Consider the following 18,334-nt stretch of genomic DNA (forward strand, 5'->3'; position numbering starts at 1 on the left):
TCAATTTTTTGATTCTGTAACCCACTAGAGAGGAGATCCTGAAATTGGAAGGTAGGACAAGGAAAAAGATGAAGTACTTTATTTTTTTAAATGAAGTTTTAGAATGTAACTTCAGTTTTTTTCACATTTAAACATGTTAGACTGAATCCAGTTCTTCTAGTGGATTTGTTACTTTTATAGGAACTCTCATACTCTTGATATACTTTTTAGCAATGTGGTTTATCCAGATGATTTGTGACCCTTCTAATTTGTCTTAGTTTGGGTCTGAACATATTTGCTCTTGAATATATAGCAGCAGAGATGTTTTCATTTCTGGTGGGTTTGAGGACTGTGCTATGTATTCTTGTGTATTCATCTTTCAGGCTGCACCAACAGTTGTCTTAGGAGAATATAATATTTGTTGTTGATTAGCAATTTTAGGAGAATACTTGCAGTAAACTCTCTGATCTTAAATTATAGACATCTCTGTGAATAGAGTACTCTTACTTTTGTCTTTTCCTGTCCCACTTTAGTAGGTTAAATATAGTGGAAAAGAGAGGGACTCAAGGGGAATTTATAGCAGTCAGATACAGCAAGTAACCTTGCTGGAGAATAAACAAATACCCTCATGTTTCTTCTTGGACACATGCCAATGTATTGGATAGATTTTTCTTAACTGCATAATAGCATCTTGAGTAAATAACAGGGTAGAAACTTTGTTCTCTGTTCTGTTTTTTTTTTTTTTTTTTTTTTTTTCTTGCTTACCTAGATGTCATAACAGTTGTCCTCAGAGGGATGTAAGCACAATTGGAGTTAGGCTGACAGAGAATTTAGAGGACAAGAGTACAAATTTAAAAATCCCAAACTATTTTTCTTATTTATTTTTTCAGTGTCTGTATTTGTTATTGAAGTAGGAAATGAAAGAGAACTGCTGGTGTGAGAATTCTTTAGAGACATGGGAACATGGTTTCCTTTGTGTTATCTCTAAGCTATACTATAATGGGTGTTACATTTGTTGTTGTTATGTCAGAAAAATGAACTGTTTCCAAGTCACTATGTACTCCATTCAGGCTACTTGGATTTAGGGTATGACAGTATTAGGATTTGGGTATTCCTCGGTCTCTAGCCAGATTGTTATCTCTCCATTCATCCTGCTAGTTAGGATTGTACTTGTCTCCTTGGGGTTTCTGAAGGGACGATACATAAGAAAAACAAATAGCATTAAAAAGTTATTAATGTATAAGACTTGTTCTGGGCTTTTTTACAGTCAAAACCTGTATAGGACCTTCTCAGCTCCCCTGCTTCTAGGTCAGTTTTTGAAAATCAATTTGCATATGAATCAATTTTTTGAAATTATCAAAGTTGTTTTCTTTTACTCAGCAAAATTATTTTGAAATTCATCCATGTCATCATATATATCAATACATCTTTCCTTGTTATTGCTGAGTAATATTTCATCGTTTGTATTTACCATGTTTTATTTATCTATTTGCCTGTCGATAGACATTGGGTTGTTTCCGATTTGGGGCTATTACAGATAAAACTAAGAACATTTGGGATCAGTAGAGTCTTTTTGGACATATGTTTTCATTTTTTTTTGGTTAAGTGTCTAGGAGTGAAATGTCTGGGTCCTCTGATAGATATATATTTAGGAAACTGCAAAACTGTATTTCAAAGTTTTGCTCTATTCATTTTTATCTGTAGTGTATGGGAGTTCTAGTTCCACATTCTTGCCTGGTCAGTCTTTTTAATTTTCTAGCCATTGTAGTAGGTGTGTGTGATATTTTAGCATGGTTTAATTTTCATGTCCCTAATGGCTAAGCTAATGACATTGAGTATCTTATGTGCTTATCTGCCTATATCATTTTTGGTGAAGTATATGTTAAAATGTTTTGTCCATTAAAAGTTTTTCTTTTTAAGTTTTGAAAGGTCTTTCTTTATTCTGGATATACATTCTTTATTACATATGTGATTTGAAAATATTTTTTTTCCAGTCCATGGGTTGTTTTTCCATTTTCTCAACAATGTCTTTCAAGGAACAAAAATTCTTGATTTTGATGAAGTTCAGCTTATTTATTTATTTTTTTTGCTTTATGGATCATGCTTTCCTCTTATTTAGGTCTTTGCTAAACTCATGATCACTAAGATTTTCTCCCATGTTTTCTTGTTGATGTTTAATAATTTTAACTTTTACATTTATAGTTCCCTGTGCCCCTCTGAACTAGAGATAATGAAAACATCTACAACTTAAAGTGTTGTGATTACTAAGTGAATTAATAATACATGAAATTAATACATGTTACTGATTTTCAGTTAATTTTTATATATTATGTGTGGTAAAGGTCGAGGTTCATTTGTTTTGAATATGACAGTCTAATTGCTTTAGCACTACTTTATAAAGATTATCTTTTCCCTCTTGATTTGCCTTGGTACCTCAAAATTAATTGACCAAATTTATGTGTGAATTTATTTCTAGACTCTGTTCTATTCTCTTGATGTATTTGTTTATCTTTATGCTAATACCTCATTGACATGATTACTGTAGCTTAATAATAACTCCTGGAATCAGGCAATATATGTCCTCATTTCATTTTTTGTTTTCAAAGTTGTTTTTGGTTGTTCTAGGTTCTTTGTATTTTCATATAAATTTTAGAATAAGCTTCCCAGTTTCTATAGAAACTAACCTACTGGGGTTTGATTGGGATTGCATTGAATCTATAAGTCAGTTTGGGGGAAATTAACGTCTTAAGCATGTTGAATCTTCAGTTCTATTACTATGATGTATGTCTCCATTTATTTACCTCTTTAATTTCTATTAGCAATTTGTTGTAGTTTTTAGTGTACACGTCTTGTGCATCTTTTTTCACAGAAGTCCTTAAGCATCATAATTTTGAATGCTATTGTAAATGGTAATTTTTAAAATTTCAGTTTCTGATTGCTTGTTACTTGTATATAGAAACAGTAGATTTGGGGAGGTGGGGTATATTTATTTTTCATTCTATAGCCTTGCTAAACTTACCCATTAGTTCTAGTAGCTGTGTGTGTGTGTGTGTGTGTGTGTGTGTGTGTGTGTGTGTGTAGATTCTGTGGGATTTTTTACATATACACAATCTTGTCAGAGAATAAAGATAGGTTTAATTTCTCCTTCCAATCTTAGTGCCTTTTATATCTTTTGTGGTTGTTGTTAGATTGCATGGGCTACAATCACCTTGATCTTTGCAGGAAAGCATTCAGAATTTCAGTGTTAAGAATCATGTTAGCTATAGTTTTTTCATGGGTAACATTTATCAGGCTGAGTAAATTCCCATTTATTTTTTAAATGAGAGTTTTTTTCTTTTTAAAGATTTTTTTCAGATGCTTTTTATGCACCTATTGAGATGATCATACATAAATTTTTAGTTTAGATATAGGTGGATTATATCAATTTGTTTTCAGATGTTAAACTTGCATTCCTGGGATAATCACCACTCGATATGATACATCATTCTTTTTATATATTACTAGATTAAATTTGCTAGAATTTAAAAAATTTCGTTTGTTTAGTTTTGGTATTATGATAAAGTTCATGTCAACTTTATGAAAGAGTTTGTTTAGAATTTGTATTGTCTTTTCCTTAAAGGCTAACCAAGGTTGAGAACTACTGGACCAGATCTGATCTTTGTTTCCTTCTGTTTCTAAAATTTTAATTCTTTTCTTCTCATATAGTAGGACATGTACATGCTTATAAGTGAAGACCAACTTATTTGTCATAATACTTAATGAATGAACCTCCTTGGAGGTGGAGTGGGAAAAGTAAATAAGTTTTGCTAGGTTTAGCACAGAAGCAAGTCAATGTTTGATCTGAATTTTTCAGTGAAGCAGAATCGACTCTAAAAAACTATGATCTATAGTAGTGGGGAAGGCAAGATTTCGTATACTCACAGTGGTATGCTAGTGTTGGCTTGTATTAATTTGAGAGAACTAGTTAATTTTTCAGAAATTTTGCAAGCCAGTTATTAAATACAACCTATTAAAATTATATAACATAAAAGTAAGTTATATTAGAAACAAAGATAATACTCAAAATTTATTACTTCCTAATTATTTTACTATATTTTACTATTATCTATGCTGTTGAGATTATTTATGTCTGAAATACACTATAATGTTGTGTTAACTGGGCATTCTGTTGATAGCTTGTAATCTGCCATTCATATGGGAGATTTTGTACCACAAATGCAGGTGGGAGTATTAGTACCACAGAAATAGACTAATGCTACAAATAGAGCTTAATTTGTTGATTGTCTAGTCTTAAGAAATGATGAAGGAGATATTAATAATCCAAATTAAGCTTTAATATGTTCTAAGTCTGCTGTAAATAGCACAAAAAAAATCAAGGAAACTTTTCAATATTAGACAGTGATTATCAGCAAACAAATTGCTCAAGTTATTGGACAAACAAGTGAAGTTCTGACATAAATCTTTGTTGTTTTGGTTTTTTCCTTTTAATGTAAATGAAATAAATCGTCAACTGTCATTCATATTGTTACTACACTCATTTGTCAGTTGCAACCATAAGTTGGCTACAGAGACAAGAATTCAACAAATCAACTAAAACATTCTGTGAAAGTCATTTGGCTATATGGAATTTACAATAATGGGTAATGTATATTTTATTTTTTTTAATTTTGTGATATGCACACTTTATTTTAGTGGAATTCATAACAAATCACACATCACTCTCCACCCACGCCTCCCCACCAGAGAATTTATGTCTTATATTAAGCAGTTCCTATAGTTAGTTATATTGGCTGTGTCTTGGTTCTTCTGCGTAACACCTAGCAATCGATGGCTGCTGTGTAGTACTTAGGAAGAGGCCCAGAGTTTCTGTGAAGTTTCTCTCCATTTTTCTGCTCTATCTTCAGTCTTTTCCAGGCCCAGCATGTGAGGCAGTATAACATATTAGATAAGACTGGGACTGTAATACCAGATTGCCTGGATTAAATCTCAGCTCTGCCAATGACCAGCCACATAACCAGAAGCAAGTTCCTTGTACATCTCTAAAATAGAGATAATTAAAATACCTATAACTTAGAGTAGTTGTGATTACTAACTGAATTAATACATGTAAAACCCTATGGATAATGTTTTCATACGGTTGGTACTCATTTAATGGTAGTTACAACCTGTTATTTGTCTCTGCTTGGAAGTTACTGAGGTGCTCATCCTTTGGTGGAATAGCTGTCTGCTTCTCTTAGTACCTAGAGATAATTTTAATTAGCCAGGGTGTCTTCTTTGGTCAAGTACTTATGGATATATAGAGCTCAAACCTTTGACTTTCTCCTTTCTATAATGTGATATTTTTCCCAGTACTTAATTTTCCAAACACTTGTTTAACATGCCTATACCCTGGACTCATGTGTAGGTCATTTTTGTGCAAGGATTCTCAGCCTTGGTACTGTAGACATTTTGAGCAAGGTTTTTCTTGTAGAATGTTTAGCTGCATCCATGACCTCTACTTACTAGATACAGTTAGCACCCTTCCCCTGAGTTATGACAACCAGAAATATCGCTAGACATTGGCAAATGTCCCCTGAGGGACAGAATCACACCTGGTTGAGAACCGCTTTTTTAGATGGTACGTCAGTGTGTGCTGTGATATAAGACTGCGATTTGTTATTTTAGTGATTTTTGGAGAGAGCCATGACAGTTTTATTAACCAGTACTTGTGTTTTAGACTGCCTTAGTTTTATTCAATGGATCGTTCTCATATTTTCACTTTAATATACCTACTTGATTTATTTTAGTTGCTGCTACTGGGATTGGTCAGTAGAGCATCTTTTATTGGTGACTGATCAAACTGGTGGCTTAAAAAAATCCTTTCTTGACTGTGTAGATGCCTTAGATTTAGACATCTCGGGGAATTTTCCAGTGGATAACACTCAGGCCTAATTTTTTTTTTCTTTTTAATGTCATTGCACTTTGGTTTCAAAAAGAAGAGACACAGAATCTCATATCTTGTGGATGATTTCACTTGTGTTATGTTCCGAGGTGAGTGGGAAAACAAGTATTTCCTACTCCAAAAAAAGAAATTATTGTTTGGAGATAGTCTATTGTCCTTATTGTCCTTAGGCAGTCGTAAGTGACTTTTAGGCTCTTTAAAAAAAAGAAATAGTAACCCAGGGCATTTTATATGAATTAAAATTATTGAATAATTAAAGAATAAATGCAGCGTTAAGTGTTACTGGTAGTAAGTTCTTAAAACATACTTTTGAATATAATCTTTATGCTTTGGATGTACGCATATATGTATATTTTGTGGGAAGAATATAGTATTAAATCCACAACTTACACATGGCTTGCCTTATCACAATATTTTTCATAATACTAAATGATTTTTAAAATATTGTATTATGTGTATATAATGATTTGTAGAAGAAAAAATCCTGCGTTCATAGCTTAAATAAATACTCAAGCAAAATAAGGTTAATTTCTTCAATCAGAATATGGAAAAACTTCAAAAAAATATTATGGATGCAACAGTTGAATAAATCTTAGATAGATTATCTGCCATAGTTTACTTCTATGTTCTTAGGCTTATAATAACTAAACATTTCACAGAAATGTTTAAATATACTGCCTTTGATCAAAGAAAATAATGGACATTTAAATGGACAGTGATCTCTTTATGTAATTCATTAATTTTGTGAATCTTTTTAAGTTACCTTTTTGGCAGAATTTTATTTCTTGTTTTATAAATATTTTTATTTTTTTATAGTACAACCTTGTTATTTATCTTGATATTTTGCAGATGTCTGTAAGTAATATAAACTTCAGTATTGAAAACATACTAGGTTATTATCAATTATGACAAGGGTTTTTTAAAATGTGGAAATTTTACATATATCTTTAAATATATGTCAAATGTCTTTAAATTTAAAAAGCCCTTTGTAAAATAATTAACAAAACACTACACATCAATTAGAATGGCCAGAAATCCAAAACATTGACAATATTAAATGCTGGTGAGGATGTAGAACAACAGGAACTCTCATTGCTGATGGGAATACAAAATGGTACAGCCACATTGGAAGACTCTGGCAGTTTCTTATAAAACTAAACATACTCTTGCCACACGGCCCAGCCAGCAGTCTTGCTCCTTGGTATTTACTCAAATGGATTGACAATTTATGTCCACACAAAACCTTGCATGTAGATGTTTATAACTGTCAAAACGTGGAAGCAACCAAGATTTCCTTTAATTTAGTTTAATGCATTTCACACATTCATACAAACTTGGCTGTTTCCAGTTTTGGGCGATTATGAATAAAGTTGCTACCAACATTTATGTGCAGGTTCATGTGTGAATGTAAGTTATTATTTTGCTAGGGTAAATATCTAGGAATGGGATTGCTAACTTGTGTAAGTGTATGTTTATGAGAAACTACCAAACTGTTTTCCAAAGTGGTGGTACCATTTTGGTTTACCAGCAAAATATGAGGGTGTATGTATACGCATGTATGAATATGTGTATGTTTGTGTGTGTGTGTGTGTGTGTGTGTGTTAGCATACACACAAGGATGTTGAGGTATATATGGCATCCTGTCAGTCCTAGGTATTGTAAGATCACTGGGTGTAAGCTACTTGAGGGCAAGGATGTTGCTAATTTTGTTCACTGCTGAAATCTAGTGCTTGGTATCTTATATCGTAGTGGTAGGCCTGCAATGAATATTTGTTGAACAAATGTTAAACTGGTCAGAAACATGAAACTCCAAAAATCCGAGCGTTATTTTTTCATAATGATGTGTGACTTTACTTTCATAAAACACGGGTTTTGTTTGCTATTTATTGTTTAGAGTGGTGACAAAGAAGATATCATAAAAATTTGGAGGTTCTTTCGCATGTTTGCCTTATTTTCATTTACAGACTTTAGTTAAATATGTCACTGAAGACAAATGCCATCCAGAGACCCTTGGTATAGAAGTGGAGTGGGACTTCTAATGAAATTATTGTTTATCTCAGAGTGTCTTCTAAGCTTTTGTGATTGCCATCAATCTTTATTTTTAGCAATATAATTATACTGTATCAGTATAATTTGCTAGGTGCAATTTTTTAGTTATCAGCTGGTGAGCCCATTCAGGGAAGGTATAAATTTTATATGATATTTGTAATGAATAATAGTGAAGTATGATTAAAAGTAGATATTGGTGTGGAAATAGAAATATCAGAGATGTTGCAGTGCAAAGGTTGTTTTGCTTTATTAGAGAAGGTAAACTTAGATTTATTTTCTCTGAAAGGAAAATGGTCTTAATGGTTAAGACCAGATGGGAAAGATGGATATTAGTCAAGGTGAGTATTTAACAAAGAATAATGGATTCCATAACAAAGAATAATGGATTCCATAACCTTTGGAAATAAATGTCAGTATAAGATAGATTTATCTTAGAATGTGTAAAATGTATGTCATTGACCTATTTCTCTCAATTGTAAGCAGAAATATCTAATTTAGGCTTAATTTTGCCTTCAGTTTTGGGAACTCTGGCAGGATCAGCATATCTGCCTAAGGTTCCTTTGCAAACTGCTGTTGAGATGATCACTTACTTTTTCTATGGAAATAAGTGTATGTCTAGCGATATCTATTTTAGGGTTGAATTCATTGAGTTAGAAATCTGGTTCATTATGAAGCAGTTTTTGATAGTTGTAATATTCTCTCTTTCTTAGTCTGAATTCTAAATAAAATAATGTTAATTGTACTGAGCTTTGATTGAGATAAAATAACCTTAAAAATAGACAAGGTAATGGAAAACAGTAAGGAGGTTCTTCAAAAAACTAAGACTTGAACCCCCATATGATCCAGCAATCTCGCTACTGGGTATTTACCCAACAAATTTGAAAACATTTATTTGAAAAGATGCATGCACACTGACGCTCATAGCAGCATTATTCATAGTGGCCAGGAATGGAAGCAACTGAAGTGTAGATAAAGAAGATGTGGTACATGTAGACAATGGAATATTACTCATCTATAAGAAGAGATGAAATACTGCCATTTGCAACAACATAGATGGATCTTGAGATAGTCATGCTAAGTGAAATAAGTCAGACAGAAAAAGTTGAAAACTGCATGCCATCACCCATATGTGGGATATAAATCTAAAAGCAACAAACACGACAATCAAACAGAGACTCATGGACATGGACAGTGGACTAGTAGTTACCAGAGAGTTAAGGGGAGGAGGAGGGAGAGGTAGATAGGGTAAAAGGGGTCAAATAAGTAGTAACAGAAAGGTAGATAGGAGTAAAAGAGGTCAAATAAGTGGTAACAGAAATCAAACTATGGATGGTAAACACACAACACAATATATATAGGACTTAGTATTGAATTGTACACTTGGAACTTACTGGATTTTGTGGGTCACTGTCATCTCGATCATTTTTAATGAAAAAAAAAATAGACAAGGTGCTGAGAGGGAAATTGTGGTTTAACACCATAAAGACTTACATCTTTATATGCACTATAGAGCTTGCTGTTTTTCAAAAAGCTGTTTCAGATGACCAATATTAAAAGAAGTTTAGTTCTAACCTACTAACAGTTTGGTTTAGCTCAGATTATTGGAGGTGAGTTGGTTATGCTGCATTTTTCTAGCCCAGGTATAAAACCTGAGATTTAGGGTTTCTTAGCAATTGTATATTTGGGTATATTGCATATACATTTTGTAACGTGCTATTCATTGAAATAGCATGCTATATAGTTACCTTGTATTTTATTTGAGTTTTGAAAAGTCCTAAACTTAAATTTTTTGAGGGCAAAATAGCCCTAGTGTTACATGAAATTATTCCAGTATTTTATTGTAATTTATTTGTTAAATTGCAAGTAAATTGATGAAATTGCTTCTAAATTTAAAAAATTGGAATACATTTTTATGAAGTCAGTATTTTACAAATTTACTGGACATTTTTGCTTAGTGCAACAGTATTTTTGAGAATAAACTTTACTACATGGTAGTTATCAGTTAGACTTCTGTGATGGAGATTAAAATTTGTTTACTTTCAAGATAGTTCATGTAGGAAATGAGAAGTAGTAGATAATCAGGTTTTCTGTGCAGGACTGATAGTTACTCTCAGACATTTTGAAGTATAATCTAGGAGGGCTTCATATATGATAGGCTAAGGTCCAAGGAATGGAAGAGGGTAGATGGCAAGTTCAAAGAGCGTGTGTGGTTAGTATTTAGGGAACTATGTGGAATATTTTTCATAGTATTGAAATGGGATCTGAGACTGAAAAGTTTAAAAGGTTGTGTTGTGAAGGGGCTTTTAGTTTACTTTGTTACATGATCAGAATCCTGAGTATGAATTAGGTTGATGTAATGGAAAGATCCTTTGGGACCTGATGTAAGACATTGTAGAAATTAGAAACTCTTGGAAAAACTCCTTCAAAAACTTGTGTCTTTCATCAATTTGAAAAAGAAGATATAATTTCCAAAATAAAACACTTATATTTGCTGGTTAAAAATGTCTGTTACCCAGTATTTACACATTATCAGTGTCACATTTAGAGATTTAAATTATATTCGAATTATTATTTCATAGATTAAGTTATTTTGAAATAGGTTTTGTGGTATGTTTCCAAGGCGGAAAGTTGATGCTAAGGAACTGAGAGGGAAAATAAAGCTAAATAGGATTCAGTAACATCAATTTTATAAATTTGAGTTCTCTAAGTTTTTAATAGCACATTTGAAGATCTCATGTTTGGAACAGTAGTAATCAATCACCAGAACCGTAGACTCTACTAAATTACTCAGTTAACCCAAATGAAAAATGTTTTAGCTTCAGTCAGACTATCCAAATCTAGATTCATTGTGACTTGTGTTTATATTGGCTTCCTAACTAACTCCAAGAGATTTTGACCCCTAATATGGCAATATTAATATTACTTTGTTTTTTACATATTATTAGACATTGGTGAACATTTTATGGATCTGTTTTGCAGGAATAGATGTTGTAAATTTTAATGGACTTATAAAAATGAAAATGGGAAATTTTTTTAAAAATACAATTTTATATAATAGCTTTTTCAAAATTAGAATTATAGGGCCAGAAGAGTTGGCAATTATTACTCTATCTAGATTTTTTAAATATTTAGGGAAGTTGAACATGTGAATTAGTTTTTTGAGATTAATTTTTTAAAAAGCATTGACTGTTAATTAGCTGCGAAATGGGAAAAGTAGGAGGAAGGTGGTAGATTTTAGGATCATAAAGCATATGATTATTGCATAAATATATATTAAGTGCATACTGTGTTGTAGGAACTGTATAGAGATATAAAAAAGATGGGCCTCCACACAGAAATAACTCATAGTCCCCTTAAGGAACATACCACCTAGTGGGAACCATGGTTGAAACAGTCAAATTAAGTTGATTTCTAATCCTATGCTTTGTACTTTCTAAAATTAGGATCTAAAGTTAGTGACCTGGCGGGGGTGGGGGAGTGAGGGAGTGGGAGGGGGCGCCCACTAAAATAAATAAATAGATAGATAGATAGATAGATAGATAGATAAATAAAAATTAAAAGTAAATTAAACATACGTTTTTGTACATTTTCTAGTCTTTGTTTTTACCCATCGTGTAGTTACCTACATGTATTTGAATCTGGATCTGTTTGATTTGCCTTGGCTTAATCTTGTATTTTTGTAGAATCTTACTATTTACTGCTAGTGCAGAAGTAACCACAGAAAGACATGTGCTTTATGGTGCACAGTAGAAATTCTGAAAACCTTGTTATCTAAAAATTTTATTTTCAGATGTGTTTTACATAGGCTGAATGTGGTAGAAATCAGGTTCGTGGAAAATGATTATATTCTTTGTGCTGTTTGAAGACCTGTGACATTTATGGGAAATAAAATATGGTCTAGAATCACCCAAGTTCTATGATAATATAAAAGCCAAAGGGTTTAACATGGAAACTTAGAAGCTAATGACTGTTAACAGATGAATAAATCTAGAAAGTGTTCTCTTTGCCCCTTTTAGTTAGGAAGGAATGACTGTTTCACCTTTAGAATTAAAAAGGCAAATTTTGGTATGAGAAACTTTGCTTGTACTCTTATGAACTAACTATGATTTCTTGATACATGATACAATACCAGTGCACTCTTTATTCTCTATATGTAACAGTTTTAGACCACTTGAAAGTAACTCTTCCATTGACATATAAATTCTAAACTCTACTTAGAAACACTTCCAGATTTAGACACTTGGTTTTGGTTTGTGTGTGTGTATGTTAAAATACAAGCAAAGAATCAATTATAAATACTACGAGGCAATTTACTGATAGTATGCAGGAGTTTAATTAGGTTTAGGACTTTGTTATTTGCTATTCTTGTTAGATCTGAACTAGATTTTATTTTCAGCCAATTACCAAGCAATAATTCTTCTTTTGGGACCCTTGATTTTTAGAGCCATTTGTCATCTGCTTCACACATGACTACTTGAGTTTTATGTCTAGTTGTTCATCACTAATGATTGTTCGGTGATTATTTTAGCAATTAGCATGAAGAAAAGTATATAATATTGGTTTCGGTGAAGGGGCCATCTAACTCATCATCCAACTTAGAAACTTGAAAGTGAAAAGGACTGATATTAATAACAATAGTTATAAACCAAGACCGGTCCATGCAGACAAAGATATACAATTTCCCTAATTAACATGCGTTTGATTTCAAGTAACAGAAAACACAATTCAAACTAATTTAAACAGAAATATATTGACTTGTGGTTCCGAAAAACCCAGTGTTTGGGAGAGCTACAAGTACGAATTAGTGAGAAATCTAGCTTTTTTCTCTATTTTCTAGACTCTGACTTCTATGGCTGACTTCCCTTATGGTTGTTGGATGGTTGTCAGCAGCAATCTGGGCCGTATTCTCCTACATTTGTGACCAGCAGGAGAAACCTGTTTCTCCCGTAAATAGAGAAGAGCCTTCAGCCCGTGGTTAATATATAATTCTGAACTAATCTGTGTGACAGGGGAATGTCTTATGCTTGTTGTCTTAGATGTGGGATATCTGAATATCACTGAGGCAATAAGAATAGGATTACTCTGATTTTCTTAGACTAGTTAGAATCCATTCAGAAAATGGGTGTAGGTCCATCAGTTTTGGAACACAAGGTAGTTAAATGAAGGGAGTGAGTGGGATGGATGTTTGGGAAACAACCACAATTCACTGTGAAGTCCAGTGTCATTGCTTATTTGAATTTTCCCTTACACATCTATTACTGAGTTCCTGCATGCACCTAGCATACTGTGGATCTATTTTTCTTTTAGTAAGAATTTGTAGTATAAAATGACTTAGAAGCCTGGCAAGGGGAGACAAAAAAAAAAAAAAGACTTACCATTCCATTTTTTCCTTTCGTTTTTTCTATAAGACTGTAATGATTTTTTTATTTTTTTTTAACAGACTAATAGGGATGCCAAAGGAAAAATATGATCCTCCAGATCCTCGCAAAATTTATACCATCATGTCAGCAGAGGAGGTAGCCAATGGAAAAAAATCTCACTGGGCAGAATTAGAAATCTCGGGTGAGTGGAATCTGAAGCATTTAATTTGGGATATAATAACAATAATAAACAAGAATGTTGTTATATTTATTTGTTGTACATTTTTAATTAGATGAACAAATTAAGAAAATATAAGACACTGAGGTACTGGTGTTTAATTTGCCTGTTTTTTCTGTGACTAAATATCTTTGTTCCTATCTCCCTTTTGAGATTGATACTTTGAGCCACATTTAGCATCTAGAATTGAAGACCTTGGGAGTTCACTTTCTAAGTAAAACTTAGGTTACCCGATTTAATAGCTTTCATTCTGGCTACTGTGGAATGATTATTTTTGCTAATTGAAATCTTTACCATTCTCCTATTCCAGTGTTGGCAGAATAGGGAACCTAGAAGCTCTCTGTTTATCCCAACAAATAAGTGATAACTTAGTTTTATGACCTCACATATTTAAGATTTGATAATAGATTGATTTCTAAAAACTCATAACTCCAGTCTAATAGTGAAAAAAAAAATTAGATAAACTCAACTGAAGGGCGTTCTAGCAATCCTTAAAATTGTTAAGGTCAGAAAAACAAGGAAAGATAGAGAAACTGTCACGAATCAGAGGAGGTTGAGGAGGCAGGATCACTAAATGCAAATGGTATCTTGAATGTTAGGAAAAAAATGGTATAAAAAGGGGTAAAATCCAAATAAGGTTTGTAAATTAGTTACTAGTAATGTACTGATCTTAGTTTTCTAGTTTTGACAAGTGTACTATGGTAATGTAAGATGCTAATATTAGGGGAAACTGGAAGAAGGGTATCTGGGAACTCTGTATTATCTTGCTAAATTATTCTGTAAGTAATTTTCTAAAATTATTACAAAGTTTAAAGTTTGTTAAAAATAGAATATGAGCACTTTTATGAACTGATGCAATACAGATTATACAGATTATATGTATACAGATTATATATATGCGGATTACATATATCCGGATGGATGGTTGGTTGGTAGGTAGGTAGGTAAGTAGGTAGGTAGGTAGGTAGGTAGGTAGATAGATAGATAGATAGATAGATAGATAGATAGATAGATAGATAGTAGTCTTTCCCCCAGGAGGCTTTCATTTGGAAGAGGTAAATGCACAATATAATGTCAGTAGCAAGAATTACCTATACAGTTAATTAAAAAGGTAACTGGATGGATGAGTGGTAATCAAAAGAATGAATATGAGCAAATCTTATTAGGTTAACCTAGGATTTCTCAAGGTGGCACTGCTGACACTTAGGGCCAGACAGTTCTCTGTGGTTGGAGGCTGTTATGTGGACTGTAGGATGTTTAGTGGCATTCCTGGCCTCTACCCACTAGATGCCAGTAGCAATCCTACAGTTTTAACAACCAAAAATATCTTCAGATTGCTAAAGTGCTCTGGGGAGCAAAATTGCCCCTGGTTGAGAACCACTCTGTTAAACCTTGAAATATGTTTCACTTGAAAACTTTGTTTCCTATTAAAATACAAAATCCTAGTTGGCACTTTAAGCCTGATTATAGGCAGTGTGAAAGAACCTGTGGTGGAAAGAACCCTGGACAGAAGATCTAAGTTTGAGTTCACTACTTGATAGCTTTGTGAAAAGTAACATTTACCTTTTGAGATTTTTTGCCCTCTCTACCTTCAACTACTTTTTAAATCAAAAGCAATTGTTTGGAAAGTGCTATGCAATTAAAACACCATTTTACTTTTGTAAAGTTTATAAAATGATCTTAATATAAATTATTAAGATGATAAACATTTTATAGAAGCTGAAGCTAGGCGATTTACTCAAGCTTATATAGTTAATAAATAGTAAATATCAGGACTCTGAACCAGGTCTTCCGACTTTTTCTAGCATATATTTCACCATAGATAGCTATCAGATGCTAACCGATTGATAAAACTTAATGTGTGACTATTTCCTTGAGTATGTTGTACTTAATGGAAAACATTAAACCAGGGCTAATCTATATAATTGTAACATCAGAAAACCGGGGAAGATGTGTCCTTTGGGAGTAAAATGGTTTTCCTGGGAACTAATCTGACTGAGGTTGGTTTTATAGCATAGTAATTACTCTTGTCTATTTAAAGTTGTAGACTAATCCAGGCCCCAGCTATGGATACCTCTTGCACTATTTTCATGGTGTATATGAGAAATACTTTTAGGAGTATGACTTAAAAATAAATTCAGGACTATAAAAGCTCAGTTCAGTTTCATGCTTTCTCCTTGAGACCATATGATCATCCTGATTCCAAGAGTCTCCTCAATACACCACATCTTATTTGATACTTGGAACATCTGTGAGAAAAAATGGTTGTCAGGCAAAAGTGGCCTAAAATTAAATAAGGGTAAGGTGTGTTTAGAAGCAGTCAGACGGCATTAAATACAAAATTAAAAAGTCAAAGATACAATAGCTGTATATATTTGTAGGCTCTTCTACCACTTTTTAGTTCTTGTAGTTTAGTCTTTGTCTTAGGCCTAGAGTTTAATGCTTCAATATTTTTCCTTTTAGGTAGAGTGCGGAGCTTAAGTACATCACTTTGGTCACTGACACACTTGACAGCACTGCACCTAAATGACAATTACCTTAGTCGCATTCCACCTGATATTGCCAAGCTTCATAATCTGGTTTACCTGGATTTGTCATCCAATAAACTCAGAAGTTTACCAGCAGAACTAGGAAACATGGTGTCTCTCAGGTGAGAAAATATTATAGATATGAGTCACTATATAAAATTCTAAATTTACCAAATATGAAAATTATGAGATGTTACTCATGTTACAGTAGGATTTCCATATGTGTCTGAAGATCAAATGATATAAATTGTCTAAGCACAGTGTTTGAGTTGGCTTCTCTTGAACTTTTCTTTTTCTTCCTTTAAATTTGTAGGTTTCTGGGTAGAAGTGTGCTTGTATTAATTACCAAGTTCTTTTGACAGACTTGTGGTTGGGTGGAACTAAAATACTAAGTTTGACTTTATGCTCAAGTATATGATAAGATGACTAATTAGAAATAATTGAGAAAGTATGATTTGCTTATAAGTAAAACTTTAAGGAACATACACTTGTTTGATAAGGTAAAGTATACTTATATGTTATAACTCCTTAAGGAAATCTTAAGACCTGATAATAAATGGATTTATTTCTAGTCCTTCAGTGTTTTTAAAGAATTTCTTTATAGGAGAAATTTTTGTAGGAGTCTTAAGACCTTATATAAATATTACCAATACAAACAAGGGTTGCTTTTCTATTTTGTTTATCTACTGAGCAGAATTTTTAAAAAATTGCTGTCATATGTATAAAATGAAACATTTATATTGTTTTAGAATCTTGTTCCTCACCGTCTTCTTACTGATTGATTAAACTTAATGTGACTTTTTCCTTGAGTATGTTATACTTAATAAAAACTTTTTAGTCATCTAATAAGAGGGCTGTTTACTTTTTCTATAGTCTGCCCAAAATTTCAGTCATAAACTCAGACTTTCTCTATGCTTTCCTATTGTTTATGCTATCCTGTGCTTTATTTTTAATGTTTATGTTCTGTTCTTCATCATATCTTGATATGATTATAGTTGTAATCACTTTAAAAATTAATGTTGACGATAGTTTATTAATTATAGTTAAATCTACTTTTTTCTGCGAATTAGGGTATGTTCCTAGATATGTTATCTTTGGATACTAAGAATATTTATCACCTTAATTTGCATCTGATGGACAGTTGTATGATAGAGAAAAGGGTGTGGATTTAGCCTGAGAATGATATGCAATTTCTACACCTTTAATAATCTTTACTAGGGAAATGAGTACATTATAGAAATACTGTTGATGTTTGTGGCAGTTACACATTTTTTGGTACTTTAATGTTGAACAACATTTTTATATAAGTATAAACTAATGTGCTTTAATGTAAGTACACATCAATCATGGTTAGAAAGTTAAGAAAACAATTGTAGATATTAATTAATAAAGCTTGATAAACTCTACTTAAATATTTCTTTTTTTTTTTTAAACAGGGAATTGCTTTTAAATTACAATTGCTTACGGGTTTTGCCTTATGAACTTGGTCGGCTCTTCCAGCTACAAACTCTAGGTTTGAAAGGTGAGTGATTTTTTTGAAAAAATGTAGCATTGACACTCAATATTGAGTGTTCTAAGCCTTTTAAAGATCATTTTGGTAACAGTATAGATCAGATTTTATTGTAATTTTGAGAATGTGTGATTATACTTTCTCGAAAGAAAATTGGTTCTTTGTTTTTTAATTGAGCTTCAGGATTTCAATATGCTGCCATTATTTTAACAAATGTTTGTGGAGAAAATATTTTGTTCTTATGTTTTACCTTTAATTTTATGTAAAAACTGAAATTTCTTAGAGGAGACATTTCAAATTAACACTAGTTTTTTCCCATTGTCTTTTTTTTTTTTTTTTTAAAGAAAGAATGACTTAATAGAGTAAACCTTAACCTTAGCTGGACTGTCCTATGTCAGGTTTTGATAGAGTAGATAAAATAGCATTGACATGTGATTATAAGAGGGAAACATTATGACAGTAGAAATGAAATACAAGTATAATTATTCTATATAAAATTTATTAATTCAAAATGCATGCTTCTCTGACAATCTCATTTTACAGTTTGGGATGAAAGTCATATTCAATTTATATGAATACCGAAATTTGTATAATTTTCTATTATGGCATAGCATGGCAAGAGGGGTTTATTTTGAATTCAAAGGACTAAATACAATTGTACTGTATTGATTAAACATTTTATTCTATGCTTGCGAGGAATGAACATTAATCAAACCCTTATAAAATATA

General features: G+C 32.3%; 1 protein-coding gene across 4 annotated transcripts in view; it reads left to right on the top strand.

The window, feature by feature from the left end:
* CNOT6L (CCR4-NOT transcription complex subunit 6 like) overlaps nucleotides 1–18,334 on the top strand; it is a 98,290-nt gene that overhangs the window by 15,719 nt on the left and 64,237 nt on the right. For 3 of the 4 annotated variants that reach the window (XM_016154416.2, XM_016154417.2, XM_016154415.2), the window contains exons 2-4: nucleotides 13,410–13,531; nucleotides 16,031–16,217; nucleotides 17,532–17,617. In XM_016154416.2, the coding sequence (XP_016009902.1) occupies nucleotides 13,420–13,531; nucleotides 16,031–16,217; nucleotides 17,532–17,617 (385 nt within the window). In that variant the 5' untranslated portion in view covers nucleotides 13,410–13,419. Of the gene's footprint in view, nucleotides 1–13,409; nucleotides 13,532–16,030; nucleotides 16,218–17,531; nucleotides 17,618–18,334 lie in introns of those variants that run through there. The other variant, XM_036227814.1, reaches the window with a different exon arrangement.

The sequence above is a fragment of the Rousettus aegyptiacus genome, unplaced genomic scaffold (assembly GCF_014176215.1).
Source record: "Rousettus aegyptiacus isolate mRouAeg1 unplaced genomic scaffold, mRouAeg1.p scaffold_m13_p_10, whole genome shotgun sequence".
NCBI lineage: Eukaryota > Metazoa > Chordata > Mammalia > Chiroptera > Pteropodidae > Rousettus > Rousettus aegyptiacus.